Raw genomic sequence first — 24647 nt, forward strand, 5'->3', positions numbered from 1 at the left:
CACAATTCGAAATTTCTGATACTCCAGGAGAGTAGTCGTTCCAGTTTATTCCAGGTAGGTTGAAGTCACCCAAAAGTATAATATTATCACCATATTGCACATTACGATCCATGAAGCACCAGAGACCAGAAAGAACCTGGACTGGAGAACTTGGTGGCCTATATATGCCACATATATGCACGACACCATTCTTAAAAACTGCCCTAATGCATACTGCCTCAATGTCATAAGGAACAGAAAGTACAGTAAACTCAATATTGTCACGAATTAGCAATGCAACCCCCCACCTCTACCATTCCGGTCTTTCCTGACTATGACATAAGATCTGGGAGTTATCTCGCTATCTAATATATCTTTATGAAGCCATGTCTCCGTAATCAACATAATATCCGGTTCATGTTCTATTGTCAGCGCTTCGATGTCCTCGACCTTATTTAACATGCTTCTAGCATTCACATTCAATATCTTGAAGCAATCCCTTTCGAAAATTCAAGCAGAATTATTCCGTTGACGAGCTAATTATAACTTGCTGCACGTTTAGTACTGTAACAATGTTTTGTATGTGTAGTATAGTGCATTCACAAATATGTGTTCACCACATTTTCTTAAAAGCGGCTGTGAACTGGCGTGGTACATTATAACCTTTTAGGACTTGAAAATGCAACATCTGCCTACAGTGTCCAGTAAATAATGAAGAACGAAATTCAGTATGCCCATTGAATCAGCAAAGCGACACCTGCTGTTTTTCCCTTTTCTGAAAAAAGACATTTGTGGTGTGACACTAATTAGGCAATTTTGCCTCGTCATCGGCTAATAACTTTTTGTCTCACGATGAAGCCATTTCTTTATTGATACCAGAACTCCTTGCAAGCAAAGAGATCAGCACATTTTGCAAGCAAGCAAAGAGATCAGCACATTGCTGTTACTGAGAGAAATTTTTTTTGCTGTTTGCTGTCATATCTCTCTCTCATACTCGCGTCAATCAAGAATGCTAAGTTACAAAAAAAGAAAGCCTGCTATGGTATAGTTACCTCAGGTAAAAATAAGAGAGCTAGGTTTGGTGAACCACAGTGCAACCACCAAGACGAGGACGATAAGAAGGACGAAAAAAAGTGCCTTGTTCGTCCTTCTTATCGCCTCATCTCGGTAGTTGCACTGTGATTCACCAGTCATCACCAACTCACCCAAGTCTTGATGTCACTAAGAGCTATGTTTGCTTAGGGCTGGCTATATTGAAATCCCATAGAGTACAAGGAAAAAAAATACGGGAGTAACAACAAACACCACGAACTTTATAACACCATTCAAAGAATAGCACTGTCACAGGCCCGGGTTCCAGAAGTACAGCGTAGTTATTTGAAGTGACAGCGTCACATTGTAAAAATCGCGCACAAAAACTTGCGCACAAACTTGGTAAGGTTATGTACATTGACATGGTATTCAGACAACGCAGAAGAGGTAATCAAAGACAAGAATGGTCTATAACAATTGACCTAGAAGATGAAAGGAAAGACACAAACCTCCGACCTCCGTCCAAACCACTATCGAAGTGGTCTCGCTGGGTCCTTCGGACGTGTCGGCCCACACGCTCACATTGTACAGGGTGCCAGGGTGGAGGCCCAAAAGGCCCGCCTGGCGAGCGCTCGTGTACTTCCACTCTTGGCTCGGACCCAACAATGGGCCGTACGTTTGAACGGGGCTCGCGCGAACCTGCAATTGCAACATCTCTTCAGTAAGATGAGCACTGAAAAGCTCGACTACGAAGCTGACACTTAGGTTATTCCGCACCACCATCGAGAGCAATATGACAGGGACCACGCGAGCGCGTGGTGAATAGCCTCAAACCCCAATTCGACCGATACCCTGATGGCATTGTCAAAAATAAAGTGGAAAGGGTGACGCTTTTCTGCAAACTGTTGTCACTCCTGCGACGTAATTTGTGTTTTCAGTGTATGATTTGGTGTGAGTGGTGGCCTGTTTTAAATGATGATAGAAATATATGACACAAATAACAGCTTGATATCGTGGCGGTAGTCGTAGCGCTCCCGTGCAGCCGTGAGCAGTACCGTTTTATTTTTGCAATCAGTGTTTGCTGTATCTTGATCTTATGTGTTACATGCCTACACACAAGCGAATTGAAAGGCATTATTTTGTACGGAGCTACAAATAGCCCACTACCGTGCTCTGCTTGGCATGCCCGTCTTGTACTTGCTAGCAGCCCGTGACAGGCAAACAGCTGCCATTTTTTATTAGCAATAGTGAGGCGGGCATGCTGACATTAACACGACCGGGGCGCCCTTTCCACTTTATTTCCGAGAAAGACTGCCATGACTAGCCCTGCTTCAGGTTTCAGTGTATTTGCCACACACTCGCGTGTTCCCTTTCATACTGTTCACGATAGTACAGCCATAAGAGTTGAGTGTCTCAAACAGGACAATCAAAGCAAGGCAAACTTTGCCTGCACGACTGCGAAATTCTTTCGTTTACACTCCAGTCACACTGTTTCAAGGTATAACAAGCATGCTCCTTTTATAACAGCATTAGAAAGCACCATTTCCTTTAGCATTATGGACTTCTAGATCTATGGGTTTACACTTTGTTCCGCTTCTAATCGACAGTAGGGCACCAGTGGAGTGCAGCCTAAGACAACTGGTTTTGCCCAGTGATTCTTTGCACACAAAAGCAAGATATTCTGCTGTGCCACTTATCATTCGAGATCAGAGTTACCATGAAATGAACACAAACTAAGCTTGGTTTTGTTATGCCGGAACTACCAGGTAGCGACTTACTTTGTGTTTTCAGTGTACGATTTGGTGTTAGTGGCATTCTGGTTGCAATAGTACCAGCAGTGACATGCCAGTGTTTGTACTCGTGGCCATCATGTCAGTTGATAAGCGTGCTCAGTGTGATGAGTGTGCTCAGTGTGCCCATCATGCTGGTTACAATTAACTGGGGTAAGCAGGTGAGATGCACTCACCTTCTTGCTATGTGATATATGCACTTTTATACTGATGAACGAGTAGTAAATTCATGCAGATGTATCAATAGACCCTTTTCATAAATACGCCACCTGACGGTGGGCTTTTCGTCAGTTTCGTTTCGCAAAGGAGCGTGGGATAGCCAGCGCCATCGTGAGGGCATGGAAAGCGAGCCGTCAAATGCGTGAGTGGCGTGATATATGTGTTGGCGGCTAGTTCTCCGTGTCATCCGCTGAAATCTCACCGTTTGCGTGCTTGAAAGAGCTCTTAGTACTCTCGGTTGGTCTTTCTGAGGTGCTTCCGCTGCAGAATAAGCAACATTTTGTACCCTTCAACGGGTTGGACGAGCAGTTTGGCTCAACTGCCGCGGTTGCGGGACCGTGACCACAGCCAACTTGCGTGCGCGCCCGGACCGGGAAAAAAAGGCTCGCCGAAGCTACAAACTTCTCACCGAAAGCTACAAACGACAAACTTCTCACCGAAGGAAAGGAAGGACGTCACTGTTGCGGAACTATGCGAACGCAACCGGTGAAAATCCTGTCTGCCGCAAGCCACACCACGCAACTATTTTCCAGACGCCACGCGTTGGGTATATTTGTATGCAGTGGCGTAGTCAGGGGGGGGGGCACACACCGGGCCCGTGCCCCCCCCCTCCCCCCGAAATTTTTTTGCCATGGCACACAGAGCACAAAATGATACTCAATCACATCTCACATCTGCCTGCCCGGCCCCCACTTCGAATCAAGGTGGTGCCCCCCCCCCCCCCCCCCGAAAAAAATTTCTGCCTACGCCCCTGTTTGTATGTACTAAAAATGTTGACACGTGGCTTACGATATGCGAGTACCATCGCTACTAAATGAACGGTACGCAACTTCATTTTTATTTTTCTGGCTGGCCTTACGAACCCTCGCAGTATTTCTGCACAAACAATCTATCGCAATTCACCGCATGCAGGCACTCGGGAGAAGACTATTCATTCATAAAAGCAAGGCTACACATGGCGCTATGAAATAAGCACGTCTGTTTATGTAATGCATTTACAAAACGGCGCCCTTCCGCACGTCCATTTGACATCATGTATACGGAGAGAGAGCACGTGCGTTTGTTGTTCACGTTTTATCGCATACCTCATCGCTGTTCTCGTCGCGATATCCTCGATGGTGGCACATGGGAACGCAGCACGTCTGCACCATTGCAGCACGCCGTCTCTACGAAAAACGTTGATGACAGTTCACGATTCGACAGTGCTGAAATGTCATGCACTGGCATGTTGCCGAAGCCTGCGTCGTCTGCTGCGGTGCCCTCACAATGGCGGCAGACTGTAGTTTGCGTGCGCGGCGCTAGGGGCGCCCTTTTTCGAAAAGGGTCTATATTGCTGATGATTCCACAGAAGTAGAGAAAAAAGCTTCAATCTTCACATGTGCATGGTGCTGCTGTTCCATGGAAAGGCTGTGTGTGTGAATTCTCACAAATAAGGATCGAAATTAAAATTTCTCTTACTGCCGTGACTGTTTCGACACGTGAGTAGAACACTCACCGTGTACATGTTGACATTCGTTGAGGCCACAGGGGTCCACTTGATGTCCAGTGTGGTCTCTGTAGAGTTTTCCAACGAGACGATACGAGGTCCCCTAAGGCAACCGCAGGCTGCGTGATGCAAAGAAAGCCATAACTGAGGAATAGGCTGAGGAATGAAATGCGCGAACGCTCTCACCCGACAACTGCCTGATCAATGTGAGCGCAAATTTGCTGAGCAAAATCTGTTGCACTGCCGAGTGTTTCATGCATTCATGCCTGCTGTGCGCTGGATGTTCTTGCAAGGTGAATCAAAATCATTTTCTGCAGGTGTAACGCGTATTTGCAGAGAGAAATTATTTTTATTGATTCATATGGTATGCTCGGTAACCTTTTGAGATCTAATATCTAAACAAACAGACAAGAATACTGTTACGAGGCACTGATCAGCAATTCTATTTGACGTCGTTGTATATATTGTAAAATGCACTTTTCTATCTCTTCTACACACTTGCAAAACCCATGACATAATGCAAGTTAGTGATTTAAATTGGGGTAATTTGCGAGAAGCTACCTAAGCAAACAACTAGTGCTGGTTATTTTATAGTTGGAGTTTTCCAAAACAAAATCTACAACTTTTAACATCGCTCAAAAGCTGCGTGGGCCTCTTGCAGCTGTCTTCACGTAAATATCTGAGCCCTGTTCAAACACCACACGACGCATGAGGTTTCTCATGCAAACTGTCACATAAAAACGAAATCTGTTATGAAATATCAGTCTAAGCTGCTCCGAGTGAATGTCATGAACAGTACATGGGAGTTTCACATATGCAGATGGTCTTAGATCAGAGAGGGAGTCGATGAAATTTCTTGCATATGATATAACTCGGGTATGTCAAGGAGTGCACTCGGATACCCGAGCGAGGACTCGAGGTAATGAAATGGTACTCTCCGATTTCCCACGCCTGTTTGCACAAGTGTTCTGGACAGTGGTGGATATGGGCATACTCACCCGGAAGCCACGTGAGAAAAAGCCAAAGCCAATGTCGCTCCATACCAGTGTACTTCTCCAATCAACCAGGAAGGGCTACATGCATACAAATGGCAAAGTTAGGCATGTCAAAGGGGAAGGTCTTGCTTATTTTCTCGCTAATCGATTTGGGTGAGGCTTTATTGGTTTTTACACCTTATGAGCCCACTCACACGAGCACAAAAACATTGTGCGTAAAGTTTAGAACAAGGACTATTTAATATCAGAGTGAAAGAAATAAAAAGATCCAGACAAATAGGGGACTAGAACGTGATGGCTTTGAGCATATGCCATGAAGTCCAAGTAAACTCCGATTTCACTTATACTCTTTTTATATATGAGGTAATGTATCCGGAAACATTAGCTAACAGACTCCGAGAATCAAATTGTATTAATCATCATTCACCCAGAAAGCACACGCTCAATCAACTACATCGAACTTCAATGTCAGTGAGGATTATCGCAACTCCGAAAGAATGTTGTTGGTGGGTTGTCATAGCTACGGGTGTTCTGGATGCAAAACGAATGCACAAAAACATGAAATGCCTGTCAAGCATTCCACCGATTTCTCTTCCTATACAGACGCAAGCAACGCAATGATACTTTACTGTGCCTCTATTTAGATATGCATAAAACTGTACAAAAACCACAGGAAAAAGAAAGCAAGACGCATCATGAACAGCTCTGTAATGCTAGAGGATAGCCTCATAAGGGAAAAATTTGCATAACAGCTTATAAGTAACACTTCTTTAGGGTGAGAAAAAGCCCAAAATTTAAACCGTTATTAACCTTTAAAATCGATGGGCCACCATATCGGGTTTCAATCAGGCTGAAAATTTGTAATACATTCTTGCCTTTTTTTTTTCTCTGACACCTGCCAATCTTGGCATACAGTTTTATTAAATCTCTTAAAAAGTAATTATACTGAAATGCACATCTGAAACCTGAATACACCTTCATTGCATATATTACCATTTTATTTTGATGTATCAAATTTATTTATTTCATTACAATCGCTGTATAAGCCATGGGCAACGAACTCTAGAGCATGGTCAACTCTTTACCTTCATCTATCGTGTCGCTTACAGAATCATCGCCATTCCAAGCTGCCCTAATAGAGCTTTTGGAAGGCAGCCATCCGTAGCCAAAACGTATCCGCATATTTCGTAAAAACACATCTTCCACATTAAAACTGTATAACACGTCATCATTACAGTTGTGCTTTGCCTTGTGTATCTTTTTTGGACTTTTTTTTTGTTGCCTTCTCTGGATTGTGCTTCATCCTTTACAGTTTATCTTATGTAGCTGTGTTCATTGCTTGACAAGAATGATGATACTAGAAATTGTATAACTCTAAAGATATGTTATTTAAATTATTTTGCAGTTTCCGTGTTGATTTTCACCTGTATATGTTCACACCCCTTTTGTACTCACACTTGTATCCCCCCTTTGCAATGCCGTTTTTGGGCCCTTAGGGTACTCATGTAAATATAAATGAAAAATAAAAATTTTTGGTAGTATTATTTTGTGCAAAGAAAATATGAAGTGAATTTGGCCCTGACTTTGCTCTTCACGAGCATGTGAAGTAAACACAGTTTATTTTTTAAGTGTTGATTTATGAGGGATGTACTTACTATAAACCCGTTGAAATATAACGTAAGTTTGATGCGTATGGAGCGCTCAGGCAATGGTGCACGATACACATGCGTTGACCACATATAGCAATAGAATTGTTGACCCCAGAGCTTGTGCACATCTTTCTTTACAGTATTATAGATCATGAGATAAATCAAAACACGAGGAGTAGGTAGTGCTCGTCTACTACTGATGCACAATTCAGGTAAGTTGGAAACAGTTCCTTGCAGGCAACCATAAAGAAGCATGCTGGGAAGCGAAAAGTATGTCTTTCACTTCGGCATTGCGAAACCACCATGCGTAGCGTACAATCAGGAGCATCACATTAACTTGTCGACACTTCATGCAGCTGAATCGCTTGCTTCAGAATGTTATATCTTTAATTTTGATACTCTTTTTCTTTCTTTTCTTTTATCCTTCTGGTTTTTGGTATGCCTTTCTTTTCATTTGTGCAAGTGCATTGCCCTTTTCTTAAATGATTCTTGTGCGCATGCCATTTTTTTAGAGCTTTGTATTGTATATTTATCTCTTGCCTTTCCAGCTTTTTCTAACGTACCGATTTCTGACTGTGCAATAATAAGGTATCAATATTGTCGGTGTTTCTTCACTGATTCACTCGCTTGTCTTATTTTTCCATAGGTGACTTGGGTACTTTTGCAATAAATAAATAAATAAATAAATAAATAAATAAATAAATAAATAAATAAATAAATAAATTGTCCTGTCGCACTTGCGAAACTACGTGCACGTAAATAGAAAAACTGCAAGACAGTTGGGCGTGTCCACTGGCATTTCATTGCACCTTCACGTTTTCCAAACACACATACTTCGTTTCACTTTGGCCGCGACCGAGCATTAACGCAGAACCGAGTAAAATGAATTGTGTTGTGTTCTGGGTCTGCAACGGGGCCAACGTTCCAGCTCTGCTGCGTCACGCCGCGGTGCGGCGATCGACGAAGTGCCATGACACGCTATAAGGAGTGAATCGATGGGAGAACACGTAACACTTATTTTCGAGTCACGATCGCGGACGGTGCCGCAAGGCGTTATGCTTATGAGCTGGGTCTGCACGCGCTAGTTGCGGATCGTCGGAACCGATTTCAATTGAGAGGGCGTCGAACATTTAACGTCATCGCCGTTAACTCTAAACTTACCGCATGCGAGGATCACGTTAAGACGTATAGTTAACGAGTTAGCGGCGATGCACCGCGAGCTCGTCGATCGCTTAGCTCACGTGCGCGATCTGGACACGGGCCAGCAGTTTCGTTTCTTTAGTTAGTCATATAGTCGCGCAAAAACGATGCGTCGGAGATGGGACATTTCTTCCTGGCTGTGATTCACGAAAAGGCGAGCAATCGCACGATGTTTTGTGGTCGCGATCGGCCGCCAGACAGTTCTAAAAATACACACGCACGCTTTGAAGCGGAACCACGCGTCACTCAGCAAACGTGTTTTGTAAGCCGATCCGGAAGATGATCCGTAGAGGAAATTCGGGGATAATCTCTCCGGGCTCGTTTCCACAGCTATGCCGGCCTGATTTGATTAGCTAGCTGCAGAATTTCACGTGGAGATCGCTCGAAACCGAGCGACCGATCTGCGATAACTGAATTCGTCGGTGACAGCTAAGGGCCGGAATTCTCGGAATCTACGCGATCGCGCGACACAAGATTAAAGCTCGAGAAGTGTGGGAGCAGTACTTACAAGGATCAGTGAGACCTGCAATCCATAGGTCGTTGACAAGAGTGCCGGCAGTCAAAACGCGCGATCGTTGCGAGCGGCACCCGTACTCGATCGCTCCCCGTCGCGAGCGAAACAAAAGGACGGAGAGACTTTCCTAGAGGCGCGCTGGATCTTTCAAGCGGCAGGTGACGCGCACGAACCGACAGGGCGAGACTTCGAAGGGATCGGGTAACGGTACGTGCGGGGAGGATTTCACATGGCCTCGGTGTTCATCGCCACACCACACAGCTCAGATGAAACTTGGAGCGCTTCGAAAACGGCTCGGTTTCGCCGCCATGTTGCATGGGTGGCGTCCTACTCCGCGCGGCGTGTAAACGTTCATGAAACCAGAAACAAAACCGGTCAGACAGGCGCGAAACGCCTCTCATGCAAACAGGACGGAGGGGAGCGGTACTACACGCCAGATATTTCAGCGAAGGGCACCGGAAGCGAGCTGCCAGCGCGTCTGTACACCCCGAATGTTTTTGAACCTCGTCCAAAGTGGATGATTTTTCTCTTCGGGCCAGCTCTCCGTGCCAGTCTTCCGTGCGGGCATAGGTGCGGGCCGCTGAACTGAAGGTAGAAGTGAATGTGTGGCTGTAAAGCGGCCTACGTCGTGATATGAAATGCCTACACGTGCACTCAGTGCATGTAAACACTGTCAAAGAGCGATCTATGTTTTTTTTTCCCAAGAGGGTGCGGCACGGATTGAAGTGTTTGTACGCAACGGCATTAAAAGTACAAAGCGTCAGCAAGGACAATATTCTCGTGTTTTATTTTATGACCAAACATTTTAATTGCACTTATATTTGCGCTCACAGTGCGCTACTTGTGAAGCCGTACTTGCACCTCTCATACTTCAACTGGGTACGGCGAAGAGCTCTGTGGCCATCGAGGATTTCGCTGCTTTTGCATACAACATTTTTTATTGACCGTTGAGAATTTTAATCACAACAGGCGCATGACTTTTCGCATCTTTCGCTTCGGCAAACTGGCACGTGTGATGTCCATGGCAGATCTTCGGTGACGATGTCGTAAAAATAAAAAAAAAATCAACTGTACGGCGCGAATACCTGGTCATATGCTTACAGCCTGCACCCCAACTTTGTAGTCTAGGAAGGGAAACGGTCGCATTCAGCGTACCGATTGCGTTACGGAGATATACCTTGCGCAAACCTCAAACACGAAAGAGCCGCAAGTAACCGAAACCGAAACTGCACCAAACACAAGAAAGCTGCAAGTAACAGAAATCGAAACTGAATGTACCAGACTGTCGTGAGGTGGCAGCACTGTACATACTCCATGACTGTACAGGAAATTACGCGAGAGAGAGAGCGCGCTTTCGTTGACGGCTTTGAAAAGGCGGTGTTTTCGGAAATGGTTTTCATGTGCCAACTGCGCTCCATTTGGAATCGATGGTTCACATCGCGAGTCTGAGTTTTATTTACGTGCCTGAAGAGTCTTTGTCGTCATGATGGTCATGACCACTGGAGAACAAGCGTTGCAGGTGAGCGGTGGGCCTCTACGCGTGTCCAAGTTCATTAATCACCACAAAGCTGACTACGGTAGTGGAACAGACTTCCCGCAACAAAGGCCGTGTGTTTATTACTTGTAATCAGCTGCCTCGTTTGGCGGTTCTATAATTGATCGATAGCTTTCTTCTGCAACCAAATTCATGTACCAAGTTACGTTATTAACGAGGCAAGATGTAACAATCTACGCAGCTTTGAGTACTTGATTTTTGGCGGGGGCTACATTAGAAGGCCCGCGGTTGGGCCATGAAGTAGAGTCGAGGATGGGCATGTTCGGACAGAGAAACGGGTGTTTACAGTGTTTACTTAGGAAGATGTTCTACAAGATGTCGGCCGAATATTTCAATCGGCGCACTGCATGTCTTGAAAGCGCTCGCCATTTTGGATGGTTTCGTTGGCCCTACCAGGCCACCTTAAATAGACCAATATAGAGGACCCAGATACGAACATCGCGGCTATTTAGAAAGCAGGCTATGCGCTCATGTTCTCACGTTTCAACAATGACATTCACTACAACGTGCGCGACAACTGCGTGTTGAGTATCGCTGCTGGTGTCTCTGCGAGAAAAGAATGAAATATGGAAATTATGGAAATGGATTCGTTGACGAAAATAACGTGCGAAGTGCTGCAAAGTACCCACTAAAAGAACTCGATGTGCATTGTGTGCAATGTGAGATGTTTAGAAAATGATCACATTTGGGTGATTGCTCGTCTACTTTCGGGGTTACGTCTTTGAACGAAGTATAGTTGTCCTGTGCGTTCCTTTCTTCTTGTGCTCGCATTTGAAACTTGCTGGAACCCTTCACTACTCATCATGTACCAACTGGCCCAGAAAACCACACTGCTGAAGTAATTGTGCTTGATGGCTTCGTGAGTGGCGGAGGGGAGTCACAAGATTGACATTGTAATTTCATTATTTTGCAAGCAGCACATGACAGCTCATATGTTTCAGTTGAATCGATGACTACGAAGAGTTCTAGAAACGTTCTGCGTCATCCGCACTTGGACTTCTTTCACCGCCGACTTAAAATGGTGAACGGCGAAAGCTACCATACTTTGCGGGAACTAGTTGATCGCATGCATTGTATAATGCCGGAGATAAATGATGCTGTTTGCGCAGGTAGCTTTTTGCTTATTTTATGAAGGATCGCGTAAAAAGAGGGAATGGAGGGCCAATTGCCCCCCCCCCCCCCCCCCTCCCGCCCACAATTTTGCGGGACCTTGCATACACCTGTCTGCAGGAAGATTGAGTTACGGTGCAGAACGGCTGGAGTGGCCAAACAATGCTCATCGACAAAAATCCACACGGGAACGAAAAAAGTCTTACACACACAGTCACGTGTCGGGCCGATGTTGTGGGTGAATAAGCGGGGCGAAGGGAATGGCTTCAAGGAGAAGTTAATTTATTGGCATTGGTTCGCTATCGCTAAGGCAGCTTCCAGTCGTCTTAGAAATAGCCTAAGAGCCGTGGGAGCATTTACAGCGAAGATGTCTGTGGCTAGGATCTGGAAAAAAGTGTGTCCGAGATGTTGACAGAAACACACCATCCGCGCACGTGGGTTTAGTTAGTTAGTTAGTTAGTTAGTTAGTGAGTGAGTGAGTAGGTAGGTAGGTAAGTAGGTAAGCAAGCAAAGTAAGTAAGGTATTCGTTTCCCTTTTAACACAGGGCAGGAGTTTTTTCGCGCCACCTCCGAGAGATGGCGTGAACACACCGTAAGCGCGCCCGTCTAGAGCGCCAGCGGCGACAGTACGTGAGCACAATCGACGCCACCGAGCTAAAATGACTGACGAATATCGAACCAAGGACGTAGGCTAAGCGCAAATGCATTACCCGCCAGGATCTGTCGGCAAGTTGGTTAGCTGCAGCGTGACTGTGCGGCGGCGACGATACTGCCCCGACCAAATCCCCCCACCCCCTTTTCGTGCCAATGCACCCCCTAAAAGTAAATGTCATTAAAGAAAGGCTGGTGTCGCCACGCCTTCCTTTCATGTGAGTAGCTTGACCTAGGGCATTGACCAGTGTGGTATCAAGGGGAAACTGATGACGTTGCTAGGGAAATGGCGATGTCAGGAAGGAAAATTTTAAATATAAAACAAACAGCCTCACTGGTCTTTCGTCTTCACTAGTGGAAGGGCTTTTCATTGTGTAATGATAATTACGTGCACACAAGAAGACTGGATCATGAAATCTGTTACGGAAAGATTATATATATATATATATATATATATATATATATATATATATATATATATATATATATATATATATATATATATATATATTCGCTTGCGAATGACGTTCGTGAACGCCTCCCATTAATTAAGAAACGAAACTATAGGCACCCGCATTTCACAATACGAAGGAAAGTAGTACGTGCACTTGCCCCTCTCCGCCGTTGTCTTCTGAGCTCTGTACGTGCTATCGATATACCAAAATGCACCAATAAGCCCATGTTTCCCGCCATTCTGCAAGAGCACAGAGCTCAGATACGTTACTAAGAACTTGAAAAGTGCATGGCCGTTTATATGTGCAACGCCGCCTCCTGATAAGCACCACGGATCATCAACAAGGGTACGCCCGCGTGCACATCCGTATCGGCCGGCCGGAAGCAATGGGCACGAAGAAAGACCATCGTTGATAACGTTCCCGGTTATCTAGAGACGGTGTTGCCGTTGTGGACGGCGGCGGGACAGACACTTAATCATTTTTTATTCAGTGATGAGCTCAGTACCGGTGGGCATTGTGTGTGAAGGGCTCTGGAGATTTCAACCACCTGGAGTTCTTTAACGTGCACCTAAATATAAGTACCACTGCCATTACGCCTCCATCGAAATGCGGCCGCCGCGGCCGGAATTCAATCCCGCGATCTTCGGGTCAGCAGTCAAGCACCATAACCACTACACCACTGTGGCGGGTCTCGATCGTAAAAAGTGAGTTGATAAACAAATTGGTAAGGATGATGATGTGTGCGTATAATAACACGCGAAGTCCAGATTACGATGGTGGCTATATTTGCATATACAGGTCTGTCCAAAGGCTGATTGAGCGACTGACGTGTTGAGTGCGTGCATGTGAAGAATATGCCAACCTTAATCCCGTGTCCTGCGTAATGTAGCTCTCATAATTGTCACTGTAGAATTCGGTCATAAAGACCCAAGCGATTATTTAGCCTTGCATTTCTTGGACCGCTAGCAATCTTGTGTCTGGCCTTAAACCAACGACTAAGAACAGCAGGTAGAATTTACTACATAACTGCAATCTGTGCCTTGTACTGTAACCTTGAACATCATTAGGAAGGTTCCGTGTGCTTATGCTTTCTTTTTGAAATATGTGCTATTATAAATTGTATTGCTACTATTATATTGTAGTATCAATAGCAATTATGTTGTTATAGGTATTGATGAACTTGCACTTTCTTGTGACGAACCGTGATGGTTCTTCATCATGGTTCTATGATGATAGTTCCTTCCGAAAGCGACTTGCAGTCGAGGTTGGCGAGCGCGGCTGCTCTGTGCGTGCTGTAGCGGCAACAGCGGCAAGCACTATGTTCAATAGCTTCTTGATTGCAAGCAGAGCTATCTTCAGTCCCGATGAGATATGTGTAGACAAGCGTGTCAACATGCATGCATACAAGGGGCCTCAATGAAAAAAAATATTACAGTGCCCCTCTACCTAAAGGGTCAACTCTCAGGATGTTACGGTAGGTGCCATGTGCTCGTACTTACATGGATATGCCAATTAGAGACGGCAAGTTTAATCCCCCGCCCACCCACCCACACACACGCACACCGTGTAAACCTTAGCACACCTTAGCAGCCCCAATGAGCAGCCGCATTTCGCTCTAAAACATGTAAGTGCACTGGTGGAACGAAGCATGTATGCGTAAATACACTTCCAAACTTTGACCACAACAATGGCGGATGCCTTTTTTTTTTTTGTGCCGTAGCGCCTCTCAATGTACACAGCTAATCCGGCTGCCAGCCCTACCCTCCCCCTCCGCGCGCGCGCGCGCGCGCGCGCACACACACACACACACACACACACACACACACACACACACACACACACACACACACACACACACACACACACACACACACACACACACCACACACACACAACACACACACACACACACACACACACACACACACACACACAACACACACACACACACACACACACACACACACACACACACACACACACGCGCGCGCGCGCGCGCTAGCTGTTTTTAGAAGCTCATACAGAGCAAATTCCTTCACGTGCGTATTCGTTTATCATGACCTTTGAAACAGGTGCTCTACAATCGCTTGCGCGTGGTAGTGACATCAATGAATAATTGGCCGCGGCAGGAAAACCCGTGGAATCTGTACGCACAATGTTTTCAGAAGTGCATCCAGAGCAAATTCCTTCACGTGCGTATTCGTTTCAGGTGCTCTACAGCTGCTTGCGCATAGTAGTGACATGAATGAATAATCGGGCGCACAAAAAAACCCGTGGCATCTACAGACGAGGCGATAACGATTTCGACTCGACGTCCGGCCCGATCGGGGAATTCCCGAAGGGATGTTTTTTTCGTTGGTCACGATAAGGGGAACAATGGAAGTCCGTTCGCTTATATTCTCGCCAACGAAGCACCTCCGCTGCCACAAGCGCGTTCATCAAGATGGCTTCGCTCGTCGCCGCCGTCCTGCTGTGCGCTGCAGTACTCCTGGCGCCGCCGTCATCTGCCCAAGATGCCCAGCTTGGGCTTGCGAGGGCCAACAACGCCTTCGGAGTTGCCCTCTTTAAGGAACTCTGTTCGAAGGCGGCTGACCGGAACGTCTTCTTCTCGCCCGCGAGCGTCAGCATCGCCTTGGGAATGCTGTACGCTGGAGCCCACGGCAAGACCCTCGAGGAACTGTCTTCCGTACTGGGACTCAAGGACGCTGGACTCGTCGATAAGGACGCCGTGCTGTCGGCCTACAAGTCGCTCCTCGAGGCCAAGTCCGCGAATGCGACGCTGGACATCGCCAACACGGTGCTCATTCAGAAGGACTTCGAGGTCCTCGAGCAGTACAAGAAAGACGTCGTCGAGTACTTCCAGGCGGAGGCGCGCTCGGTGGACTTCGTTCGCGACGCCCACAAAGTGGCGGCCGAAATCAACGACTGGGTGAAGAAAAAGACCAGGGGGAAAATTCCCAAGCTCCTGGACGACGCCCCGCCGATGAACACAGTGGCGTTTCTCATCAACGCCATCTACTTCAAGGGAACTTGGGTGACAAAGTTCAAGGCACGCGACACCAAGCAGCTCGCCTTCTACAACCACGGCCGAGACGAGGTGAAGGTGGCCACCATGTCGGTTCGTCGTCGCTTCGGCTACGCCGCTGTGGACGAACTGCAGGCGAGGGCTTTGGAAGTGCCTTACGCGGGGGACCGATTCAGCATGGTCATCGTGCTTCCCAATAGAAAGACTGGGCTGTCGACAGTTAAGACTCACCTCACGACGGACCTAGTGGAGAAGATAGCTAACCGTCTGACGCTGAGAGACGTCCAGCTGTGGCTGCCCAAGTTCCAGTTGCAGACCGACTACGACCTAGTGGCGCCGCTCCGCAGGCTGGGACTCGAAAGTGCCTTCGGCAAAGGAGCGGACCTTTCCGGTATCAGCGCCAGAAACAACTTGGAGGTATCCGACGTCAAGCACAAGGCTATGATCGAAGTTAGCGAGCAAGGCACTGTGGCAGCTGCCGTCACGCGATACGTGTCTCATTGAAGAGCGCGAAAAGCGTTGGACCTCGGCCTCCCACCCCTTTCCGCGTCGAACACCCGTTCGCGTTCTTCATCTGGGACAAAGTTGGCAAGCAAGCGCTTTTCATGGGAGCTATTAGGAGCCTCAAATGATATTCACTACCCTGTAATGATATGTGCTCAAGGGTGGCTGCTTTTGTATGTTGTTATATTTTGAATTTCCTACAGTATACTGCTGCCATGTGAGGGCCTTCAGGCACATCCAAGCTGCATGTCGCAGCTTTTCGCCTGGAGAACTTCCAACTAACTGGTTGGAAAATAAATGCATTCTGATTTTGGTCTGTCGTTGAACACGTACTGGCGAGGTGCCTCAAGCGCTCCCTACGGATTTCTGAGTAATTTGAGTAAAGGATGAGAATTTTGAGTAAGGTCGTTCGTGGGGATTGTTACTTTCGCCGCCGTCGCTCGAATGCAGGGCGTTGCTTAATGACTTGTAATACAAGGATTGTCCAAGTTTATTTAAATTCCCGAAAGGAGGTGCCCGGGCGGTACAACCCCTGACATGTCCAGCCTAAGCCCCGTTGCAACCCCCCCCCCCCCCGTGTATATTAATGTTTATCCCTTTCCCTCCTATGTATTGCAAGGCTAGACCTGCCGGCAGCCACCATCCTTCTCCTTCGATTTAAGAATAAATAATTTTGTATGGTAATTAGAGAACTGGTTTCGGTTATGTTGTCGTTAGTCTAAAAGCCGTAAACGTAACACGCAGGGAAATAAAAATATAACGACAGGTTGACAACTGCCACCTGAAGGGGTGCAACTTCTTCGCTTCGCAGGACGTTTCGAGGTTGAGTTCATATCCACTTAACGCGCTTTCTTTTTCTTTATTGCGCCTTGCCCTTAAGCTTACATATTATTTGTGTGTGTGTGTGTGTATTGGATGCGTGCGGTAAGGCCCGTGTTTAGTATGAATTGAAGCAATGTCTTGTGAGATCTGATGATGCTGATGCTGGAATCTACGCCACGCGGATTTCCCCCATGGTTTGAGGTCACTATCGTTATAATGTGAGAGTTCCAAGTCGGAGACCGATGGGGGCAGGAAAGGATGAGGGGTTAATTAATAATAATTTTTTAATTAACCCCCATCCTTTCCTGCACCCATGCCGATGGGTGCCGATGGCGCAATATAACTGTATTTTTTAAATGCGAAGCATTTCTTAGCGAACTTCTGCGACTTTGAGCGTATCTATTTATCTATCTACAGTGAAACCTCGGTGATACGAATCTCACGGGACCACCAAAAATATTCGTATCATCCAAAATTCGTATCACCAGAAAGCATAGATAATTAGCATGCGACAAAAGAAAGCTGGCGTACATTTTCATTTATTGTTTCTCAGGGCTGCGGCAACGTCAGGAAGAATGCTGAATGATTGTCAGTTAAGTTTTTAGATGTCGGCAATCATACCAGCACTCGTAAATATACGGCCTGTACGCGCGCATTTAATTAAAGAACCATGCAGGTGCGACACTCGGAGGCCGTGACGCGTCTCTGAAGGTTTATTCTGACCGTAAGAAAAGCGTGTTTTTTACACCGTGATTATGACGATTTGGCGGTGCGGCACGCATGCCCACGCTTTCGTTCTCGCGCTCGCACGTGCTTGCGCGTCTTCTGCGACAGCGCGGACAGCACCCCTTCGTACCTGGGTGGTAGCGAACGTTCGTATCAAACGTCGCTGGGTGAAAATCGGCTCGCAACAACCGTACTCCATTACATTGCAGGCCAATGGGCATTGGCCGGGACCAAAGAAAAATTCGTATCACACCGATATTCGTATGAGCTGGGATCGTATCACCGAGGTTTCTATCTATCTATCTATCTATCTATCTATCTATCTATCTATCTATCTATCTATCTATCTATCTATCTATCTATCTATCTATCTATCTATCTATCTATCTATCTATCTATCTATCTATCTATCTATCTTTCTATCTATCTATCTATCTATCTATCTATCTATCTATCTATCTATCTATCTATCTATCTATCTATCTATCTATCTATCTATCTATCTATCTATCTATCTATCTATCTATCTATCTATCTATCTATCTATCTATCTATCTATCTGTCTATCTGTCTATCTGTCTATCTATCTATCTATCTATCTATCTATCTATCTATCTATCTATCTATCTATCTATCTATCTATCTATCCGCCTACGACTTTGTGCTCTCCTGGTCGCTTGGTTAATCGAATGTACACCAAAATTTGTATGGCGTAACATGACTGTATGACGAACATAAATGACAAGTCATAACATGAAAATCATGACACGCATGTCATGTACAGCATGATTTACATGCCACGCTCATGGTGCGCTGGCGGCCGTTTCGCTAGCTTGATATACACCAAAATTGGTATATTGCGACGTGACTGTGTGACGAACATAAATGACACGAGTTAATATGAAAATCATGACACGCATGTCATGTACAGCATGACTTACGTGCCACGCTCATGGTGCACTGACGGCCGTTTCGCTAGCTTGATCTACCCCGAAATTCGTATTGCGCGACGTTACTGTGTGACGAACATAAAAACACGAGTTAACATGAAAATCATGACACGAATGTCATGTACAGCATGACTTACGTGCCACGCTCATGGGGCGCTGGCGGCCGTTTCGCTAGCTTGATATACACCAAAATTGGTATCCTGCGATGTGACTGTGTGAAGAACATAAATAACACGAGTTAACATGAAAATCATGACACGAATGTCATGTACAGCATGACTTACGTGCCACGCTCATGGGGCGCTGGTGGCCGTTTCGCTAGCTTGATATACACCTAAATTGGTATCTTGCGACGTGACTGTGTGAAGAACATAAATAACACGAGTTAACATGAAAATCATGACACGCATCTCATGTACAGCATGACTTACGTACCACGCTCATGGTGCGCTGGCGGCCGCTTCGCTAGCATGATCTACCCCGAAGTTGGAATTGCGCGACGTTACTGTGTGACGAACATAAATAATAGGAGTTAACATGAAAACCATGACACGCATTTTCCTTAGGGACATACAAGACGATGTATGCAGCTCTTTGCTGGCTGCTTCGCATTACATCGATTCCCACAATGCGTGGGATCTGCCGGCTTTTTTTTTCTCTGACGTTTTACTCCTTGCATAAGAGATCCTTGAAGATACTCTCGATCACCTTAGATGCGAGCCTGTTTGAGTATGAGCCACACTGTCGTAATTACGGCAAAACCGCGAAACGGGCCAGTTGGTGGGTATAATATACTCTACTGAGTCACAAATGATGACAGTTTACTGAGAAAGACGTCGTACTGATATAAACAAATAATTATCGAGGGCATGTGGGACGATTATTTGAAGGGACGTGTGCAGGAAGAGAAGAGCTTTGGGAAACTTTATCGATACTTCTATGGATAGTCGACGTTTATCTCATCTATAAATGCTGAGGCGAGGCGCTTAATGCGCCAAGTGTCTCATACCGTTGATGCGAACGAAAAAATAAATAAATGAAAATAAACTAAAGGTGTTCCGTGATGTAATGGCTTGAACCATCTTGTGTTTCTTGTCGTGCACCTAAGTAAGAGTGCACTGGTGCTCTTGCAGTTTTCTTCCATCGGAATGTGGCCGCCGTGACCTGGAATCGAACCCGCATCCTCGAGATTAGCAGTGCGAAAACAGCGTCTCCTGTTTTTTGCGGGACAAGCGGCTGCCTTGGTGCTACAGGTGGAGTTCATAAGGAAAGAACCATTTTAATTGTGTGAACGTGCCGAGTGTAAGGTGCGATTCATGGTGTACTCACCGTGTAACACACGAAAATGATCTGTGTTACTAAGTGTGTAACGAATCGCCGTCGCGATAAGAGCTAGCGTGCGTTTCCGCGTTGGTTCAATGGGGACGTCTTCGAAGTAATCTAGGCTAATCTGTTGAAAGCATGGACGGATAAGAAAAAGTGCAGCATTTACTGTAATTACAGGGTGGCGTGTGGAGTCTACAGGAGCTTCTGCCATAATGTTTCTCACAAAACTATGCGGGAATCGTATGACCTCCAGATGGGCCACTCTCCTGGATACAGTGGTGCTTGTAACAACTTTATTAAAGGGGCCCTGCAACACCTTTCTTAGTTATATTGGCATAGTCTCATTATTGACGTATGACTCTTCACGAGTCATATGCCGCAAAAATTTTTCGAATCCGTCAAGTCTAAGTGGTGTTACGAAATTATAGAGATCACGTTCCGTAGCTTTCTCCCTCAACTCAACGCCGCGAGCGCGCGGAGATCTAGGCAGCGACTCGAGGGAGGGAGCGCAGACGAGCGAGGCTCCGCCCAAGAGCGGCGGCGGAGTTTTTTCTTCATTTTTTTTTCTCTCTGACGTCTGGGCGCAACCACGTGGTCTGTGCCGCCACTTCCGGTCGGCTTGCGTCGTTCTCGTCGAGCGGAGCCGATATCGCGCGTGCTTGAAAACTGCGCGTCGGTTTGGTAATGTTGGGTGCGCACCTCGAACGCCGTAGTGTTTTCATCGCTCTGCCAACCATGGAAGCAAACCTGCGCGCTCGTTTGGAACGAATGACAGCTGAGATCGGTTTCGGCCCATACTCCGATACACCGCCTCGTAAGACGGCACTGGCAGACGACCCCGAAGCGCCGCCATTACCGAACGCCAGCATTGTTATCGGAGACATGCTGCACGGCTGCCTCGGTCGGTCGTGAGAACGTGCCGACGATGCAGTTCCCAGCTGACGAGGCAACACTCGAACGGCTGCCACTCTCAACGGCAACCGGCGATGGTCAAAAGCACAGAAATATTCACGTTTTCGGCACTGCGCATGGCGAAGAAAACGGAACCACGCAACTACGAGCAGACGAGCTGTCGGTGAGACCGGAAGTGCTAATATTAATGTTTGTCCGGTGTTTTTAACGCGATAACAGAATATAAACATACATATTATCTACTTATTGAACTCAAAATTAACAACGAAAGTAATAATGAGGGTGTTATCGTGATTATAACATCAGCCAATGGTGGAACTGCCGACAATCGCGTCATATTTTGCGGACTAATACATCATTTGTCGAGAGAAGAGGGAGCGATTTTCAGCTGACTTTGAGAATTTATTGTAAATTCCAGGCCGTGCGCATCGCTATAATATTTGGCTCGCGTGTTCTCGGGAGCCTCGACTACCGATCGGCAGCGCTTTTTGAGCATGCTCGAAAAGTGTTGCAGGGCCCCTTTAAGGCAAAAGCCTTGGATGCCTCATCGAACGCGCGAATTGACCTTCCGCGTCGTGCACAGCACGAGTGATGAAAAAGGTCATCTGAAGTAGGGGCCGGGCCATGCAAGTGTGGTCGAGTGTCATTTTGTGCTCTGTGTCCCATGGCAGAAAAACATACGGTGGGGGGCGGGGGCACGTGCCCGATGTGCCACCCCCTGGCTACGCCAATGGTTTGCAGTGATCGTCTGAATAGATGTAAGGATATATCTTCCTGGTGATGGTCATGATGATGATGATGCTCCTGGGATGATTGGTACTTACCCACTCGGGGGGATTGATCAAGAATCGGGCGGATCACAAAGTCTGATGAACACTACCGCCAAAAGATTCTTCTTTTTCTTTCTAACCTAGTGAAAATTAGTGGTGCAGTGAACGCTATCTCGGACACTAATAAGTTACGATGACTTACTTTTCTGATTTGTATATATCATTAAATCACGCACTCTCTACTATATTTAAGATTCAGTATGTGGCATGCGTTTTGCAACGACAGCACTTGAATTTCCACAGCCGCGTGTCCTGAAAACCAGACATGAGCATGATACCATGATACATAGCATCATCTGCATACATAGCATGCAGATGATGTTGAGGCACGTGCCAAGCACGACCGAAGAAGTGGAAGACCGGGGGACGCTCAACCCTTGGTGGAATTCGGATTGTTCACGCGATTTTAAAAGAAGGAAAGCTGCCTGGAAAAGCTTATTACATAACCAATGTCCGAAAAATTGGAGCGACTATAAATTCTACCGAACCATATTCAAACACACAGTATCTAAAGCAAAGGATGACTACGACACTACGCATTACGATTTCCTATCCAAAGCCAAAAATAAAAGTGCGCTTTTCAAATTCCTCCGTAGTAGGAAAATTCTTCATCGTCCAAACATAGATTCTTTGGTGCACTCTGACGAAGAAATTAAGCAAATGCTAAAAGATATAGCAGTTGGTCTAGAAAGCAGATTTTCATCTCTACTATCACTATACACTAAAGTTGCAATGCCGAGTGATGACTACAACGAGATATCAATGACTGAACTGGCCACGGTAATGCAAGGACTTCCCAATTCCGCTCCAGGTTCTGATGGAATAACTACAAATATGTTAAAAATCCTTTTTAGGGAGGCCCCTGATATTTTACTAGCTATAGTTAATCATTCTGTCAAATGCTCATGGATTCCTTCTAATTGGAAAATTGCTAAAATAATTCCACTTCTTAAAAACAACTCTGCAGGATACACCCTTGACAATATTAGACCAATAGCGCTAACTTCTAATCTGGTTAAATTAATAGAAAGAATTATTTGTGCTCGTCTTATGAAATTGGTCGAGGAGAAAGAGATTTTCAGCCCCTTCCAAATTGGCTTTAGACCTAGATGTTCTATTTGGCATGCACATGTGGATTTGGAGAGCAGAATTAAATTAGCGCGCCGTCACAGACAAATAGCAGCCCTGGTAACATTGGATATCTCAAAAGCTTACGATAGTGTAGAATATAAAATATTATTGGATCAATTAAACTTTAATGATATCCCTAATTATATAGCGAGGTGGTTTAGTGAGTTTTTAACTGGAAGGAAATTTTATTGTTCACTAAAAGGTCATTCTTCAGGTATACATTGTCAGTCCAGAGGGGTTCCTCAGGGAGCAGTCACCTCGCCTCTTCTCTTTAATGTATTGCTGAGCAACATTCCCAGCCATAATGGTGTATACACATACGTATATGCAGACGACATAGCATTTTTTGCGTCCGACTCTGATATACATTCCCTATATACTCGCTTACAAACGTATATGTGCGCCATTGAAAATTGGTTAGAGGATATCCATTTATGTCTCAATGTTTCAAAGAGCTCAGTGATAGTTTTCCCTTTGGATAACCCAGTTAATATAACACTAACTTGCAACCTGCAGAACATACCACAAGTGGACTCGGTAAAATATCTGGGAATAATTTATGATAATCGTCTCCTCTGGCACACACATATTGAATACATAACAAAGAAAGGAGTACGAGCGCTAGGAGTATTGCGAAGACTTTGCAACAGTCGATCGGGGATGCGAAGAGACACACTAATTATGATATACAAAATGTATGTACGCCCAGTATTAGAATTCGGATGTGTTTTATATTCGGGTGCACCAGCTTATAAATTGCGTCCACTTGTACTGCTGGAAAGGGAGGCCCTAAGGTTATGCCTCGGACTCCCGAAATTCGTAGCCAATAATGTCCTGTATTTAGAGGCAAGATTACCCTCTCTTTTGTGCAGATTTAGGATACTAATGGTACAAACTTTTCTAAAAATGTATGAATATCCTATAAAACTAAAAATTATTTTCATGTCTCACCCAGCGCTATTTTTTCAATCTTACTGGCCTCGGTTTCATACACCACAGGTGAGTTACGTACAAGCACTTATTGGACCCTTAGATGTTAAACTGAGTGAAGTTCCTTCCATTGACAAGGAAAAGCACAACCTTAAAATCATTTTTGACAATATATATCCAAATCATGCCAAAAATTTGCCTTACCAGATATTAAACGGCCTACTCCAAAGGCATTTAGAGGGGATACATACGACAAATATCATAGCTACAGATGCCTCACAATCCGAAGAAAAATCTGGCATTGGTATTTTCTCTGAGACCTTCAACTGGTCATTTTCATTAAGACTTCCTGATTTCTTATCAGTATTTTCGGCGGAATTTCTAGCGGTAATTATGGCTTTACGAAAGCTGACCCCATCAACCTCAAGAGTTGCAATAACTACAGATTCATTATCTTTGTGTTCCGCACTCGCTGCAAATACCGAATCTCAATTATCACGTACTTTTCATTTTCTTGTTCCCACCCACGTAACTTTAATTAGATTAATCTGGGTACCGGGACACAAAGGGATAAAAATGAATGAAATGGCGGACTCTCTTGCGAAAGCCGCTCTCAGTGGTCCCATATTCTCAATTATTCCCATAACAGCACTCATAATTCGTGACAGATTTAGAAGGCGTGCCATAATTCAAGACTCCGGCAAAACATTAATCACTCATCTAAACGAATATCGACACCTCTTGCTCCCTTGGCCTAGGAATATCTGTTCAACAAAAAAAGATGAAGTTAATTTTACTAAATTACGATGTCGCGTTCCAAAACTAAATTTTTATATGCATAGATCTGGTCTGGCTC

The 24647-nt window shown here is 45.5% G+C and overlaps 2 protein-coding genes and 1 pseudogene across 2 annotated transcripts in view; 1 reads left to right on the forward strand and 2 right to left on the reverse strand.

The window, feature by feature from the left end:
• Positions 1–9243, reverse strand: part of LOC119405023 (putative inactive tyrosine-protein kinase Wsck) — a 34560-nt gene extending 25317 nt beyond the window's left edge. The window contains exons 1-4 of the mRNA XM_037671776.2: positions 8859–9243; positions 5505–5579; positions 4516–4625; positions 1521–1710 (exon numbers count right to left, since the gene is read on the reverse strand). Coding sequence (XP_037527704.1) covers positions 1521–1710; positions 4516–4625; positions 5505–5547 — 343 coding nt within the window. The 5' untranslated portion in view covers positions 5548–5579; positions 8859–9243. The remainder of the gene's footprint in view (positions 1–1520; positions 1711–4515; positions 4626–5504; positions 5580–8858) is intronic.
• The window catches only part of LOC119405020 (leptin receptor gene-related protein), a 282779-nt gene that overhangs the window by 164239 nt on the left and 93893 nt on the right, over positions 1–24647 (reverse strand). The window lies entirely within an intron of this gene.
• On the forward strand, positions 15079–16328 carry LOC119405025 (intracellular coagulation inhibitor 2-like; annotated as a pseudogene).

Source organism: Rhipicephalus sanguineus, chromosome 9, assembly GCF_013339695.2.
Source record: "Rhipicephalus sanguineus isolate Rsan-2018 chromosome 9, BIME_Rsan_1.4, whole genome shotgun sequence".
NCBI classification, from domain to species: domain Eukaryota; kingdom Metazoa; phylum Arthropoda; class Arachnida; order Ixodida; family Ixodidae; genus Rhipicephalus; species Rhipicephalus sanguineus.